We start from the raw sequence: 18,291 nt of genomic DNA, 5'->3' as shown, positions 1-18,291 counted from the left end.
CTCTCTCTCTCTCTCTGTCTTTCTCTCAGGTTAAAGAATCTCCCATTTACATTCACTAAGCTGAAGGACCTGGCCGCTCTCTGGCTTTCAGACAATCAGGTACCACTTCCCTCCCAGGAAGAACACGGTGTTATCCTCAATGCATGGTGGAATTCATTTTCCAGGAAAAAGGCTCTTAAAGTTGTACCCTATGGCAACAAAGGAACCAGGATCACCACTGCTCCTGTATATATATAACATTCTTAGCATTTATACCACCATAAGGCTCTAACTATAACCCTATATATGGTCAAACTTATGTATACATGTATATATCCCCAATATGATTAAATGTCATATTTTAGCATTTTCAATATTCTACATGTACATTTCCTTACGTGTGTGTGTGTGTGTGCGTGTGCGTGTGCGTGTCTGTCTGTCTGTCTGTCTGTCTGTCTGTCTGTGTGTGTGTGTGTGTGTGTGTGTGTGTGTGTGTGTGTGTGTGTGTGTGTGTGTGTGTATGTGTGTGTGTGTGTGTGTGACCAGTCCAAGGCTCTGATCCCACTGCAGACAGAAGCTCATCCTGAAACTAAGCAACGGGTTTTGACCAATTACATGTTCCCCCAGCAGCCACGACATGACGAGGGTATACACTCTTGTCTTGTCTTATCTGTCTCGTCTCATCTATCTATCTATCTATCTATCTATCTATCTATCTATCTATCTATCTATCTATCTATCTATCTATCTATCTATCCATCCATCCATCCATCCATCCATCCATCCATCCATCCATCCATCCATCCATCCATCCATCCATCCATCCATCCATCCATCCATCCATCCATCCATCCATCCATCCATCCATCCATCCATCCATCCATCCATCCATCCATCCATCCATCCAACCATCCATCTATCTATCTATCTATCTATCTATCTATCTATCCATCTAGCTATCTATCTAGCTATCTATCTATCTATCTATCTATCTATCTATCCATCTAGCTATCTATCTATCTATCTATCGATCTAAAATACATTCGTAATTCTAAATAAGTTACATGCTAATTATGAAGACAACTTGCAGACTAAACAGGGTCATTTGGAATGATTGCATTAAATGTAATTTAATATAATTAATAACAAGTATACATAATATAATTTCGATATCATATGAAATATTCAAATATTATTTGGATTAATTCTCTAATTAAAAAAATAATTACCACCATTTTTTTTTTTTTTAAGAAACTATTTGCTCATTATCACCAGGCTATTAAAATGTTGGACACGTAATGTGAAAAGTTTCTGAAATTGTTATCGTTCTTGTGGTTTGGTTATTTGTATATGTGTTTGTCCGCGCGATGTGTGTGTGTGTGTGTTTGGGCCGCAGATTATCAGTCGGACAGCGACAGTTTCAATCCCACACTGTGGGAGGAGCAGAGGCAGCAGAGGATGACAGTGGCCTTCGATTTTGAGGACAAGAAGGAAGAGGAGGACAACTCCGGGAAGGTCAAGGTCAGCTTTGCTTCTTTCTCTCTCTCTCTCTCTCCCTCTCTCTCTCTCTCACACACACACATTTTTCTCTCAATCTCTCTTTCTCCATCCTCTTCTCGCTCTTTTCCACCTTGATCGTGTGGTTACAAGCAGGGAGGTATCAATTGTATTGATACTTGATATTAGTACCATTGGTTGGTACTATTAGCTTGAATTTATATAGAACAGCAAGGAATTCTGCATTCCCAAAATCCAGGTTAAAAAGCTTAAGAAAACGGTTAAGAAGCTGAGGAATATAAAAATAACTGATTGGATATTCCTGAGTCGTAGTCTTCTTATATGGGCTAAAACTCAGTTTAATACCGGCAGGTTCTTTAATATGGAGGCCAATCCATCTCCACACATCATTCCTTTCAGTAAAGTCACTGGATTTCAACATTTGTGACCCACCACAGACTTTTGGTACATTTGGTGGCTTTTGACTTTTTCATTCACATAATTTAAAACTTTAAATGCTTTAAAACAAGGTGTCACTTGTGCAAATCAAGCAACTATTTTTAAAGCTATGACCTTTTAATGACATGGGTGTGGTAAACTGTGATTCTAAAAGTGGCAGGCTGTGAATATTACACATAGGCCTTCAGTGGCGACCTACCTAAATCAATCCACCTCTTAATACCATCATTATGACACCATGCTTACAGACACCATCAATATTATACAGAAACTCAGTAGAACAGGACGTTGCATCACAGACAGGTATTTTATATAGCAAGAATGAATGCCATTATGAAAGCAAAAAACCTAATTAACACAATTCAACAGGTTTCCTTTCACTGCAGTCAGAGCTGCGCCACATACATATTTAGCAGAAGCACCAATATTAACCTGATATGATGAGAAAATGACAAAAATAAAGCTTTGATGCCCCTTGAGTCAGTACTAAATTGAGTTTATGTGCATAGCAGTGTATGAATAAGGCCATAGGTGCCCTCTCCTTAACTTTAGGCTGCATTCCATTTAGTCCAGATGACATGACACGTGCGCCATCGTAACACTGTGCCACAACTTTATCCAGACATTCATTTTCCTCCAAGAAACGGACAATAAGAGCAGCAATGTCATCGGCTCGCTTGCCACTAGTAACATCAAATTTTATGAAGCGCTCCTTGACACCCGTGTCCATCACATAACGCAGGACCAGTGCGAGCTGCGCTGCATTACTAACGTCTGTCGTCTCGTCCACCATAACAGCGACAAAGGGTGCTTTATTAATCTCCCTTTACATCTCTTCTCCCATCACTTCAGCAATAGCATACATCGGGTCATTTTGTATTTTGCCTGACGTACCACAAAACACTTTGTTAGTGGACAGGTGATAATGTAAGTCCCTGTTGTCCTCAGCAAGAAAAGAAAAATTCTCCAAATTGTTGCCTCTATTTGTGGATCCAGCGCTTTCATCATGTCCCCGAAATGAAAATTCTTGTTTACCCAAAAATATGACACAATCGATCAGTCCTTTCAATATTTCCCTATTTTTCTTCTCCTTTTCGTTGTGGAGTTCCATTTCCCAGCGCACTTGTTCGTTGAGCTGCTGGTCCACTCGGGTTTCCCCGAATGTTTTCAACAGCACCGTCGCTTCTAAGTGTCCGGCCGTGCTTTGGTGTCTCGTTGCTGCCTTGGTTAGACAACTCAAGTTTGCAAACCCAATGTGGCTCCAAACACCAAGTCGATCCGTTGCAAATAACAGACATTCCCAGCAATACAATTTGCACTGTTCCTCGGAGGCTGTGAGCCAAGGGTACCGCTCGTAGTTCGTGATTTGAAAGTGGCGGACAAATCCTTTCCCCTGCTGGGACAGGCTTGCTAGCTGCGGTGTTGACCGACCTTTTCTTACGATGTCCAGCTTTTCTTGAAAAGTCCGTCTTGAAAATGGCGTTAAAATTTTATCTGCGACCAAATTAATTTGTTCTCCTCCTTCAGCCATTGTGGGTTGAAAAAACTATTAAATAACGGAAATATTTTCGCTTGTGAAGGTCGCTACAAATGCGGTTTAGCTAGTTCTTACGCTCTCTGCCCATCCAATCAAAGGACGGGAAAATGCCGATGTTATTGAACGCCTGCTAGATGACTCTGGTGTCGCCAACTCGAAATGTGATTGGTTATAGTAAGCTTCGTTGCCATTCTGAAGGCCTGAAGGCAGATTTCTTAGACATGGGAACACTTGATGGATGAAATATGATTGGATAAAAGCTCTAACATAAACATACATTACTGGGTGCAGCGCAAACAAAAGAAAAACTATGAAATGAAGATAATAAACATTTGGGAATAATTAATGAAGAGAATAGACATTTGGGAATAATGTAATACATATTCATGAAAATAAATATATTAAAATGAAAGTCAGTGATTCTGATAGTGTTTAGGCCAGCAGAGAAGGCCATGCTGGCCCTGACAGCTCACCAATGGATTCTAAGATAATCACCTTCAATGTTTTCCCCACCTTTGGCGCCATTCAGCCAGCTCCAAGAATGCAAATGGTTTGGAGGACCAACACAGCCTGGCTACTTGTCACATAGCTACTTGACACCCTGCTGAATGGGGACTTGACACCCTGCTGAAAGGGGCAATCTCTGCATTGTTCTTGTGTTTTGAGGCAATGTTGAACAGTGTCATCAACACACACCATCTTTTGTTTTAAATAAGGCTTTTATTTAACAGTAAGAATACACATGTTTTATAAAAGGGGAATTATTTAGGAGTTTAAAAGTGCAGGCAGCACAACAATATGTAGAATCTATCAACAATTTGAATCTCTGTATATCAGCCTCGGCGTCTTATTAAATATATAAATTAGTGTCGGCCAAATATCTTCAAAGTTCTTGGAGTTATTTAGTTTTAGTATTTATATTTAGTTTCATTGCCACATTCAAGTTGAAATTGCTGAATGAAATGTTCTCCAAGTCCGGGATAACACCGGTATCAGATTGAGCATCACTGTCGGAGAACTGACTATCATTGCAGAAAATGAAGTCCAGTACGCACTGTTTACATGGAGCAAGTCCACATCCGGGCATTTGGACTGGACTTGGCTTAATGCATACTTTGAATTGGAAGAGTACTTGGGCTGCGACTGATGACGTTTCACAAATCCACAAGAACACCACAAGTACAGACAAGAACGCACATTGAGAAAGGGCCACTGACTTGAATATATGGCACTGGTCAGATTAAGGTTCGTGATATGATTTAGATCTTCCGCCACCCGCTTCTCGTGATCCATAACAACACGGAGACTAAAATTTTCACAGACAAGTGAAACTGGATCCTCGTCTTGTTTACGGAAGTGACATCAGTGTGACTTCTTTGGTGGTATACGTTGGTACACGCCCCCTCCACAATAATGTCTCCGAGTGCAAAAAAGTAGTACGATTTAAAGGTTGAACTCTATCAAAATGGTTTCACATTGTGACTTCACATCCCATGGAATATGGAGGAATGATCTTCACCTGGACAGTCGCTTTAAAGGAAACGATCGATCGGCGTTGGTCAGCGCTGTTCTGCCTCTCATTAAGTGAACTGTGTTTCCCAATGTAATCTAACGGGAATATTTAACTCCACGGTTTAACATTTTTGTACTTTTTATCAATCAAACTCGGTTTTGAAAATACGTTGAGAATTACAAAAAACACAAAGGAACACAAATCTAGAAAAATCTTATTTTCCTTCAGGAAAGATTATTTGGCTGCTCCTGGCGATTTCAGAAATGCGCGACAATGCAGGTTTTGCTACGGTGGGTCACATTTGTTCTCCAGCGATAAAATTAGCCGCTTCTCGTTGTTCACGATGTAGTGTGAAGTATTCAGTGCAGCTTAGCGAGATCCATGTGACTAACGGTATTAAGGCTTTTTTTTCATTCTTTTTTTCATTAATCACATGGGTTAATGTGTCATCTGTGACAGCCCTAACTCGTCCCACAGTGTAGTTCCTGCCACTGGTGTAGCGAGAGGATCCAGGATCAATTTTGCTAAAGTGCGCTGACAGCTTTGTGATCTGTTTATAGAACTTGCTGATGGCTTCACGTTTCATTTGAATTAAACCATGTTTCTATAACAAGGGTCTTCAATCTTCAAACCCTTCGGTGGATAGAGAAACAGAGAAATAGAGTACGTGTTGTATTTTAAGCCTGGCCTATAATATAAATTAAAATATACCTATTATATAAATTCTAATATACCTATTTATATACTAATGTACTACGTTATGATGCTTACAGTTCCTGTGTATTTTTATATTCGATTTTGATTTAATTTCGGTTAGTTTTGTTTTGTTAGTCTAGTCACGGAGTGTGTCTGGTACAGTGAAATCCAACTTTTTCTGGTTTTCACAAATAAAATGGAGGAAAGAAATCTGAAATTATGTTTAAATGCTGTTGAGGCTTTTTATTATGTTCTAGTCCTTGTTTGACTACTATAAGTAAAGTAGTTGTTGATCTAGACCGAGTCTTATATGTCGCTGTGTAGAAAAAACTGTGAAATCCACCTTTTCACAAATAAAATGAAGTTTTCACATATCTGAAATAGGGTTTTAAATGCTGTTTAATATCAACGCAATAGTACAAACCATTTACCATGTGTTTTTTTTTTTTAATTAATCCACGGGCCATTTATGTCTTTGACAGACCCAGTATGTTACTGAAAATCCAGAAAAAATCATTCAGAAATCTGAGGTTTTTGAACGCATCATAACATTAGAAGCTGCGAATTGGCTCGCTTTCAGCTGATTACTGAAATAAACTTTTTTTTTAAACGCTGCTGTTCTAGTGTTAATGGTAGGAGTTTACTCAATAGTTTACTAAATCGTTTTTGTCTATAGAATATTCATAGTCACACTTTGTAGGTGCAGGGGTAAAATTTATTTCCACCTCAGAACAAGGTGTCTGCTGCCTTCTGAAGCCCCCTTCCCATCCCACCCCGCAGGTGGAGATAAACCTGAAGCGCTACCCGACGCCTTACCCCGAGGACCTGAAGAACATGGTGAAGTCAGTGCAAAGCCTCGTGGGAAAGGGCGTGCACAGTGGCCATGCGCACCAGCACCAGCTGAGCACAGGAATCGCCACCTCGGCCGGAACCAACATGGAGCACACACATCTCAGCAAGGAGCCATACGAGCCACCATGGCCTCTGCCTCCCAAGGAGGTCAGTGCGCACACACACACGCAGACACACACACACACACACACACACACACACACACACACACACACACACACACATACACACACACACACACACACACACACACACACACACACATGCACACACACACACACACAAACCCAATGGGTATATCGAAAGTTCAGTCAACTTTAATTCCGACTCGACAGAAGGACCAAGCTGTTTCAGTACTAAATCTTTCAGCAAGTCCAAAAATATGTTAATTGTGAAACGTTACCGGGCAGTGGTTGACGGTTAAAAGACTAAAGGATTATAGGGAGATTAAAGGGAACCTCGATTCAATGGTTATGATGCACACTTCACTGTATAGACAAGAGGACATATATTGAACACCTTGTCGATAGTTTGAGCAAGTGAGGTGAGCCAGGTGATTATATACCGTTCTAGGTCTAACCGAACTTAAAGGACTCTTTGAAACTTGCTCTAAACAAACCAGATCTGCATTGTGGACTACAGGAAATCAAACACTTGGCAGGGTTATTTTCCTCTATCACTCATTTAGTGGTCTTTTCTTTGTGGCTAGCGTCAGTACATGATTGGCAATTGTGTGTGTGTGTGTGTGTGTGTGTGTGTGTGTCTGTGTCTGTGTCTGTGTCTGTGTCTGTGTCTGTGTCTGTGCATGTGTCTGTGCGGCAGGTGACAGAGAGAGAGATGCAAGACTTCTCTCAAGCCCAGCTTATGGATCAGGGATCAATGCATAACTCTGGCATCGACATCCCAAAGAGAAAAGACAAAGAGGAGCTGACGGAGAGTTCTGAGGTCTGGAACCCTTACACCTACACCGCATACACAAGCCTTTTCCCTGTAAAAGTCTTTACTCCTTTCTAAAAATCCTGTCGAAGGATAGCTTCACCATTTCTTTTAGCCAAGGCCTTGTTAAAATGTGGGTTCCCGTCATTTCTAACTGTTAATTGCACAATGCTTTACTGTTGAGAAACTTACCACTCTGCTGCAGCTTCTCATTGTGCTTTCATTGTGGTCCAAAATACCCTGTTATTTTTCATTTTTGAAAATGGGAAACTCGCTTTGTAGCATAGAGAAGTGCAACAGCAACCCTGAAAAACAGTCCATGTAAGCCTGAAATACCTGATAAAATGGATGGTTCGCAACCTTTTTTTGCAGTATAGCAAATATAGTATAATAAAGCCCCCAGTAGTATGGTGGCTGCTGGGGGCATATTCTAAAATGAAATTTTACAATTCAATGCTTAAATGATGGACTGTATTTATAAACAGTGAGAAGATGCAGCAGATTGGTAAGTTCCTCAACTGTAAAAAGTAAATGATGGGAACCAACATTTTAAGGCCTGGGTTGAAAAATCGTCATCATCAATCATTTAAAGGAGAAAAATCTGCCTCTTCAGCTCAAGCACCCCTTGGTGGATAGAGAAACAGAGCAGGGATCTCCTAGATTTATCTTTATAAAATTGTGTTGCATTTTAAGCCTGGCCTATAATAACATATTTATAATGCCCTATTAACCTATTTATATACTCAGTTATGATGCTTATGGTTCTTGTAAATTATTATTTTAGATTTAGATTTATTTCTGTTAGTTCAGTTACGTTAGTCACGGAGGGTGCCTGGTCTGTGTGAGAAATATACACTTCCTCCATTTTCCGACAATTTCTACACCACCTATTGCCTTTTTATTCTATAGGATACACTGAATCATGTATAAAGTTGATCTGAAAAGGTTCAATACTGCTGATATGTTGTTTATTGAACGTTGCAGTTATTCACTTTTGCAGAACGGGTGCCAGTTTCAACGCGTAAAGGATGAGAGCAATGTAAAAACGGCATCCCATACTTTCACCCATTCGGCTAGATAAAGAGTATCCTGTGGTTTGCTATTTTCATACGGATATTTCTGGTGGCTGAACATTCGGTGCATCTCTTGTAAAAGCGTGTTTGTACAAGTTTTACACTGTAGTAAGGTGGACACAGCTTCCACTTAAAGTGAGCTCCAAACACATAAAATTATTGCACATGGCAATGCTCACATTTTTTAACAAATGGACAGCTGTCGTCATTCAAATGTTATGTATGTATGTGTGTATTGTCTATGTCTGTTTCATCTGTGTGGGGTGTGTGTGTGTGTGTGTGTGTGTGTGTGTGTGTGTGTGTGTGTGTGTGTGTGTGTGTGTGTGTCCAGGATTCTATGGGTGGATCTCCCAATGACATCCGTATCTCTGACATGAGGCCCACCCTTGTGGAGCCCCCACTGTATAAACCCAAAGTAGTGCTGCTGGGCAAAGACAAAAAAGGTAGGCTATCAAACTACACGTCACTCACTCATATATGTTTACCCGCACAAATATACACACTGTCATGTAAAGGTGTTGTGTAAAAGGATTGTGCTCCCTGAAATATGTGGAGTGGAAAAACCTCGAGTAAAAAGCACTATGTTATGTAGTTACATACTCTTTCTCGTAATTTTTCCTCAAGACTACTCACCACTCCCTATCCATGCAGTAGCAGCAAGTATAGGTTAGCTATATTTCAACACTGGCCTTATTAAAGTGTCGGTTTCGTAACTGTTCATAGCTCATAGCTCATAACCTCATAGGTCATAACATCACTGAATGCTATACCGCTAAGAAACAAAATCTACAACTCTGCTGCAGCTTCTCACTGTGCTTAAATGTGGTGCAACGGGGCAAACGTTTGTGCCTTAAACAAAATGTGAAAAAAAAAGTCTGAAAGATTTTTTAAAGTGAAAAGATCTCCTTTTTCGAAAACGGAAAACTCACATTTCAGTCACATGTGTCTTAATGTATTTTTGCACACGTTTTAAATAACAGTATTATCACCTTTTATTTAGAGCTTCAAGTATTTTGCATTGGGGTTGGATATATGCAAAACAGCTGATTTGCAAGAGTGTAAAAGAGACCCTGAAAATCTAATCAAATTCACAATTTTACCCCCTTTTATTAATAGTGAAGCGTTCAGTGAGGTTCAGTGAACAGTTATAAATGATGGGAACCAACATTTTAATAAGGCCCACATTGAAAAATGGCAATGGCAAACCACCTCTGCTGTAATGTATAGGCCTGGCAAGAATTCATGTTGGCACACTGATATTCAACCAACACACACACACACACACACACACACACACACACACACACACATGTGCACACTCACAGACAAATTTTATGCGGTATGATGTAAATTGCCTGGGGCCTGTTGTAATAGTGTCCATTAATTAGTCACTGTGGAGAGCCTATAAATTTCAGTCCACTGCAGAAAGAGAGCAAGCAACTACTCAGACCTCCTTAGCTGTTAGATAGTCTCATTGTCCCAAAGCCCTTAATTATTTTTTCTTCTGTCAGATCAGCTTTGGATTGGTGGCTTCAGCGAGTGCATTATAATAATCCAAGTCCCGAACAAGAGCGCCACAGTTATCACTTTGATGTTTCCAACTGCTCAGCGAGAGAAACTCGGTTCTGCGCTTTACCACAGCGACCCAGGTCCCAGGTCTCGTGTCGAGTCCGTGCGTCACTTTTTTGCAGGAAGAAAAACATTCAGGGTAGATAAGAAATGAGAGCGGAATTAGAACAGAACTAGTGTCTAAACTACGGGGACATTTTAGAGGGAAACAGGAGATCAGGCTGAACAGTGCCATCCATAGATACAGTATATGGATATACAGCCATCTGTATATTTATAAAATATATTGATATATAATACATCAAATTTCCTTACAGCGTAGAGCATCAGACAGCCTTGTGGAGGGGGTTCCATGGTATTGCTGGGAGATGTAGACTATACCCATGTGCGCAAGCAGCGTCCAGCCTCCCTTCAGTTTACAAATATGAAAATCAACTTTTTTATCGAACCACCATTTTTTCAGCCAAAGTGCAAACCTCCAGGGACACAGCATTCACTAACACCACTACTGCAGTCCAAGCCTCATTTTACCAGCAACATTCACAGGGGAAATGTTATGGAAAAGGATGCTGTAGCTTCAGCTTCTGAAACAATCTACAATTTAATTTCAGTACAATTATTTATTTATTTTTTTACCCTTTAGATGCCATGGATAGATTTTTCAATCAGAGTTCAGACAAGTTGTCTCCTCCATGTCTCCACTGCACAATGAAGCCTGCACAATGAACTTCCTTATATGGAGAAATGGGGTGTGACATTATGCTAATTACAAATGATTTGGATTCATCAACATTCATCAAGAATTTCCTGCTTATTTATGATATGCACCACAAAAATAACAATGTCAAAAAATAAGTTATCTGCCAGTATGGTGAGATAACAAGATTTCTTCAAATGAAAAACTTTATGATAGAAACAATCTTTTAGTCTATTACAAAATAAAGTCCACAAAACCTTTTTATTTACAAAATGAGGAAAGATGAAAGTATTGAAGTATCAAAAAACAAACAACAAAGCATCAAATAGGCTTATGCTGTTCCCTTTAAAAAGTCATTTATTTCACTGAAGTTGAAGACATATCAAAACTGGCCGAATATTTTTGTACAAACACATTTTAGTCATTTTATCTCAAATGAAAGAAATGGGGGTGTACAGCATTTTTTTCTCCCTATCAACAAGCTCTTCTTCCTCTCTCTCTCTCTCTCTCTCTCTCTCTCTCTCTCTCTCTCTCTCTCTCTCTCTCTCTCTCTCTCTCTCTCTCTCTAGAGTCTACGGACGAGGAGGTGGACAAGTTGCACTGTTTGAACCACAGCGGCTCCTCGGCCACCTACTCGGACTACTCCCCTTCCCAGGGCTCCTCCGGCTCCTCCAACCCGCCGCCCAATGCCCACGTGCCGCACACACTCTCCCACGGCCACGCACACACCCCTGCTCTGACGGCACCCAGCAAGGAGCAGAACCAGATACACTGGACCAACCGGTACACCAAGATCATTTGGTGTTTCTCTATTATTTCAATACTAAACTAAACATTTTTTATCATTGTATTTGTCTTCAAAGATGGTTAAAGATATTATACTAAGACTTAGAACTTTGACCAGGAACAGGTTTTTTGGTTTTTTTTACACTCGCATGACTGAGCATATAACTTAATGTACAGATGGAGTGAGGTTCTGATTTGGCATAGTTTAGCAAAATCCAATTCATTCTTTTTTCACTACTTTTCTTCATACTGGCTGTACTGTCACAGTGATTTTTTCACCCGAAATCTATAGCACAGAATAAAGTAGAATATTTCTGTAACTTGGGCTTGTGGATTCTACCGGCTCTCTGGGCCAGTTGAAAGGCTTTATCATCTGGCCTGGGGGTTGCAAACAGACTGTTGGGCCCTACACACCCACAAACACACACACACACACACACACACACACACACACACACACACACACACATCTCTCTCTCTCTTCATCCCTATACTTCCTCCAGCCCTTGTCTGATCATTTTTTGTGTAGTCTCCCTTCATGTCCCTCTGTCTGTCTCTCTTCCTCATTGCTTTGCCAGCCCAGTCAAGGTCAGAGAGACTCATTAGAATCCCGTAGAGTTCATTGCAGGGTTCTCAGTCTTTCTTTCTTTCTTTCTTTCTTTCTTTCTTTCTTTTTCTTTCTCTCTCTCTCTCTCTCTCTCTCTCTCTCTTTCTCTCTCTTTCTCTCTCTTTCTCTCTCTCTCTCTCCCTCGCCCTCTCCCTCTATCTCTCTCTCCATCTCGTTCAGTCCAATATTTTGGAGCATCGCTCCCCAGTGGGTTTGTTAATCAGATACATTTATTGGAGTTGATGCCAGTCTTCCGCTGCCGCTGTTACCCTTGTTGCAGTTATAAGCCTGGAATAAAGTGGATTCACTTATCACACAGGGTTTCTTGGTAAAAGCCTCACTGTTATGGCCATCGCCACTGCCAAGCTCTGTGTCCACGCTGACATTACAACATTATCTCTTTTCTTTTGTCCTTTCAGAGTAAATTAAATTAAATTACATCTATAATCCTTTGTCGAAACAAAGGCCGTTTCCTAATGTGGTTACACATCTGTAATTTAAAGAGCTAGAACTATCAGGTTTATTTCATTAATTTACAATTATTGAGTTATACTTTTTTTGTTACCTTTTTACAGGCAAAAGGGCAAAAAAAAATGAAGAAAATTCTAGATGTTTTAATTTTGTGGGTAAAAAAAAGGAAACGTATTTACATCTGTGTTGACATCGAAGGAGCGAGTCATCGTCACTCTGCCACAGAGCGCAGTAGTAGGCTGGTGGTCAGTGGAGGTCAGTCAGTTCGTTTCACAACTATTTAGGATGGTGGAGTATGGTGTTTAGGATGTATTAATAAGAAGGAAAGAGTATTTACAAAAAACTAATTATAACAAATAAATGAATAATAAATACAACATAAAATCCAATACCAACGTAGACCACAGTAAAGTTAAAGAGAACTAGAGACATGCATGACAGGTTTTGTTTCGTTTTGTTCAACTAGGAAACCATTGAAAACAAATACATTAAAATTAAAAATTAAAACCCACTGGGGCGAATTCACAAAAAATGCATCGCGGCCACTCATGGCACCATGAATTGCGCATGAATTGCGTATGACTTGCGCCTGCTATCTGCGCCATTTTAGCGTCCGATTCACAACTATATAGATATTGTGCTAATGATCTGCCAGCGCAAACACGGCCATAAAGTTCTGCTGTTGAGTGCAATTTTCCTTTGTATTTTTGGGAAGGGAGTCTCAATTGGAGAGTCATTACGCATTTATGCCACTGCTCTCACTTGCCTGTTTTACGAATTATCAGTTTTAAATAAATAAAATAATTGTCGGATTGTTATTTTTATTTTCGGGGGATCCCGGGTTTTACTTTGTATTTTTAGGTTTATGTGCACTGACTATAAAACTATTAAAAGACTATTTCAATTGTATGAGTAAATCTATAATAAAACTCATTCTTCCCACACAGTTAATTTATTGCATGAATAAAATGTATATATATTAAAAATTTTACTTAAAAAACTTGAAATTGTAGTTCTCACTGAATAGTAATATAAAAATGTTGAAATGATGACAGTTGTTCGATGACACCTGTGGTTCAAAGCCAATTTTGACCACTTTATCACTATTCCCTATATCTTTTAGTTTGTTTTTTCAACATCTTTTGAGTATAATAGCAATTATAGAATCCTTTTTGTCAACGTTTATAACATTTTTTTTGTACGAAAAAATATTCACAGTTGCTTTTGGAGTGTGGACTGCTGGGAGTTCCTCTACCTACAGATGCCTTGACATAATAATAATTGTAATAATGTCAAAATATAATTTACAGATCGCTGGAAAGTGAGACACTGACACTCCTTATAAATGCGCTTCAGTTGCACCAGCTCTCTGAAGACGATCCTGCACCGCTTCTTTTAAAAAAAAATGTTGGTATCCGTACAGTTACCACCAGCTCTCTGCAGACGGTAATAATTTCACTCTAACTCTGTGTAGCTATCAGCACCGGTGTTTGTGAATTGGACGTTTTTCGCAACAAGGCTCATTTGCATAGAAAGGGGCCAATTTTGTGGCAAATGTATGACTAATACCTAATACCTTAAATACTTGCAAATAGCACTGGCGCACCAAGACACTATTCGCGTGGCGGCTCAGTTAGCGGTGCATTTTCCTGTTTGATGGTGCTTTGTAATTTAGACAGTTGCATTTTCTGTTATTTGTGCCCGTTTTGTGGCCGCAAAAGCCATGCAAACCTTTTGTGAATTCGCCCCACTGTCTTTTTCTAATATTAGGAGAGACAGGCTGCCCGGACCGACTCCGCAGCAGTGCATTGCACTGCTGCCTCACAGCAAGAAGGTCCTGGGTTCGATTCCCGCCTGGGGCGCTGTTGGCACCGTGCTCCGGCGGGTTATTTCCCAAATAGGAGCCTTTCTGTGTGGAGTTTGCATGTTCTCCCAATGCTCACATGGGGTTTCCTCCACCTACCATCAGTAAGGATCCCCACCAAAAACATGCACACATCATCGTCTGACCAGCGATGGACACTTGGTCCCCAGGCGCATTGACGAATGCTGCCCACTGCTCCTGGCTGCCCCCCTGGAGGAAGGACAAGCCAGGATGAGTCAAATGCAGAGGCCACATTTCACCGGCCACCATCCAAAGCATGTGCATGTGTGTGTGTATGCATGTGTTGTAGTGTGGTGTGTTGTGTGACAATTAAAGATTCTTCTTCTTCTCTTCATCTTGCCAACTTGCCATTCACTGTAGCATTGGCTCTGTCCCATTTACCCACTGTTACATAACATGGAAGTTCACGGGCAATATCAGATTTTTTTGGTGCCCGTGGCTAATTGCATTACAAAAATGAGTCCAGCAGTAATTCGAAATAAAGAAAAAATAAAAATTATAATAATAATAATAATTCTTACATTGAATAGCGACATAATTTCCCCACACATTAATTCACTGGGTATGCCAATTTGCAAATGCTCTTTCAAAGGTTACCCAAGAAAGCCTTGAATCTTGAATCCATTTTCATTCTGGGTTAGAGAGAGAGAGATGAGATGTACAATAGAAAGATGCAGAGATTTTGTTCGTCACCAATCCGCTGTAAATAATTACCTTAATTTTAACTTTAATTTTCATGTTTAAAAATTGTAAATATGTATATTGTTTTTAATTTGTGTTTGTGTAGGTTGGCACAGTCATTTCCCAAGCCCATCGACTCCAAGCCCCTGCTCTCACAGAGGGAAACCCCTCCATCGGGCTCCCTGCAGCAGCGCGGGGACCGACGCCCACTAAGCGAGCCTTTCGATTGGTCCGAGGCCCCTCACTATGACAACACAGGCTTTGATGCCGAAGAATCTCCCCTGGACTCCCAGGCCACTGGTTCTAGCCAGGGAAACCCTGCGTTGGGCTCCAAACCTCGCAGCCAATCCACGCACGGCCGCCGCCCCCTCCTCAGGCAAGAGCGAATCGTGGGGGTCCCCCTGGAGCTTGACACCCAGACGCTCCCCTACCACAGCAACCAGCGCTCCACCTCCGACAACGACCCCAATGCCCCAGCCCCTCCGCCCCCCCAGAACCCCTGGCAAAACTGGACACGCACCCCTAGCCCATTTGAGGACAGAACCGCCTTCCCGTCCAAGCTGGATCTGACACCCGCTTCCAGTCCGAACCCTGACCGCAAGGAGTTGGAGTCAAGGTAAGAGTCCAGAGAGTCAGAGATTGGGTTCTATTTGTTATAAAGTTATGTTTAATGCAGAGAGTATCCTCCAAAATATTTGTGCTTTAACCACTGTGCAATCTTCAAAAAATATTTTAGCACTTGTCAGTTTGGTTATTGTTATGGTAATCAGTAGTGTAAGTACTGTATGTATTCAGCATATGGCACAATAATTGAACTACCAATGTTAATCTTCCTCCTCGAACATCTGGTCCTACATTTTGTTGATATTGGAACCGTCCTTTTTTATGCGCTTCTCAGACTGGAACAAGGGGTCGGACCTTTGCCTGGCAACTGGAGTTACCATGACAATCAGGAGCAGAGCAGGAAGGAGCAACTCAGCATCGGTGGGGGCAACAAGGTCACTGTGGTGATGAGCAAGAGCTCGGATCGCATGTCACCTATGATGAAGGAGATGAGGTCCAAGTTCAAAAAGTCCCAAAGCATCGACGAGATCGACATGGGCTCCTACAAGGTCTACAGGTATCTATGATGTTATGAATTATAAGCCCTTAATTTAAATCTGTTTATTAATTTTTGATGCTCAGCAGGCCTATAGCCCTGTACATATAGCCCCTTTGTTGTCTTTCGTTAATGCTGCACGAAACAATATTTCTGCTAATGATACTGAATCAATGGCCAAAGACTCCCTGTCATGTGAAGGACTAAATGATGCTGATCGCTTGAGAATCATCTCGCCAATCTATCGCTACACATTTCCATTTATGTTTTCTTTTTGATGGTCCATGAGTGCTATTAAATCATGGTGAGTAGAACTTGATGCTATAGCTACTGTATAAATTCTATGCACCGCTCTAGTACATGCCTTAATTTGATTTCTGATGTAGCTGTCGTCCTCCCAGCATTCCTATGGACAGCTACAGTTCATCCATCGAGCAGCAGGCCAGCTTGGACCGTCCGGATCTCCCTGGTTCTATGGAACAGAGCAGTATGGCCCGATCCCAGTCCGCACCAATGCTGGATGATGAGCTGGGATTTCCTGGAAACTCAACCAACAACCAGAACCAGCAGAGTCAGAACCAGAAACCAGCCATCCCTCATAAGGCCTACCACTTTGACCAGAACTACAATCCCCAGGTTTGACCGCCCTACTCACTAAAACTACAAAGCTACTCATGATTTACAGTAGCTGATCTACAGCCAAGTTCACAATCCAGTACATTTTTCCTCATAATGTAGCTTTACAATAGTTAAGCCACTTGCATGTAGTTTTCTCTTGTACCTAGTTGATATACTTTACTATCTATCATCGTGTGATCTTGTGCGATGTGTTTTGTAGCGTCAGAACTTGTAGAGAAATTTTATGATTTATTAGTAATATATACTTTCATTAACAGTTATGTTTGCGACATGTGCAAACCCCTTCTAGCCACCAATGGTTGATAATAATATCTCAATGGTCATGAATAATATCTGTGTCAGTGTCAGAAATGAATTCCCAATACTTGAAGAACAACGTTTCATTAAATTAATTAATTATTTACTTTAACGTGTCATTTAATGTTATTTAGAAACTCATATGAGATGGTGTTTGAAAATTGCCAGCTTTATGTGTCAGTCAGTCATTATATCATGTCATTAGAATTACTGACACCCTTTAAACACACCAGGTGACCATGGACCGCAGGGCACTGCCCCCTTTTCCGAATACACCAGACTACATCAACCAACCTGGGAAGACTTTACCCAAAGACCTGGTAAGCCCTCGCTACCGTGGATACCCACCGCTGGAGATGTTTTCCTTTCCCCAGCCACCCATCAACCTGGAGGGCCCACCCGGCCAGCAACAGCAGCCAATCCCGTCGCAGCGCTCCAGGCCGGGCTTTCTTAGGAGAGCTGATTCACTGGTGAGCTCCACAGAGCTGGCCCTGTTCCGCAGAGTCCACGAGGCCCAGCAGGAAGCCCTGCAGGAGTCTCAGTACAGACAGCAGGTTTGGACTCTCTTCTCTGGGATCCTCGCTTTATTCATCTGTGTGTGTTTGTGTTTACACATTTGTGAGTGTATGCAGTATGTCCCACCAACATTTGTAGGCCTCAAAAGAATAGCTTTGCCATTTTTCAACCCATGACATGAATTCTACATTTGAACGCATTAAATGGTAGATTTGGTGTTTTTCAACCCAGGCCATATCCAAATGTTGGTTCCCATCATTTATAACTGTCTATAGCACAACCTCATTGAATGCTTTACGATTGAGAAACATATCACTCTGCTGTTCACTTTGCTTAAATGCAGTCAATGGGGCAAACGTTTAAGCGTAAAAAAATATCAAAATTTACATTTACATTTAGTCATTTAGCAGACGCTTTTATCCAAAGCGACTTACAAGGGAGAATAACATTCAAGCTACATTGCGACAGAGATTAGTGTAACAACAACATTAGTGTAACAATA

At 40.9% G+C, this 18,291-nt stretch overlaps 1 protein-coding gene across 1 annotated transcript in view; it reads left to right on the top strand.

Moving 5' to 3' along the window:
* lrrc7 (leucine rich repeat containing 7) overlaps positions 1–18,291 on the top strand; it is a gene marked incomplete at its 3' end in the record, with an annotated part of 81,560 nt that overhangs the window by 37,782 nt on the left and 25,487 nt on the right. Inside the window, exons 12-22 of the mRNA XM_080016680.1 lie at positions 30–99; positions 526–625; positions 1,376–1,500; positions 6,462–6,680; positions 7,356–7,478; positions 8,874–8,985; positions 11,378–11,591; positions 15,345–15,854; positions 16,137–16,358; positions 16,739–16,973; positions 17,507–17,827. Of these exons, the coding sequence (XP_079872806.1) occupies positions 30–99; positions 526–625; positions 1,376–1,500; positions 6,462–6,680; positions 7,356–7,478; positions 8,874–8,985; positions 11,378–11,591; positions 15,345–15,854; positions 16,137–16,358; positions 16,739–16,973; positions 17,507–17,827 (2,251 nt within the window). The remainder of the gene's footprint in view (positions 1–29; positions 100–525; positions 626–1,375; positions 1,501–6,461; positions 6,681–7,355; positions 7,479–8,873; positions 8,986–11,377; positions 11,592–15,344; positions 15,855–16,136; positions 16,359–16,738; positions 16,974–17,506; positions 17,828–18,291) is intronic.

This window comes from Zeus faber (genome assembly GCF_960531495.2).
Source record: "Zeus faber genome assembly, chromosome: 1".
NCBI lineage: Eukaryota > Metazoa > Chordata > Actinopteri > Zeiformes > Zeidae > Zeus > Zeus faber.
Note: the sequence above shows the minus strand (reverse complement) of the source record. Positions and strands in the feature narration are given on the sequence as shown.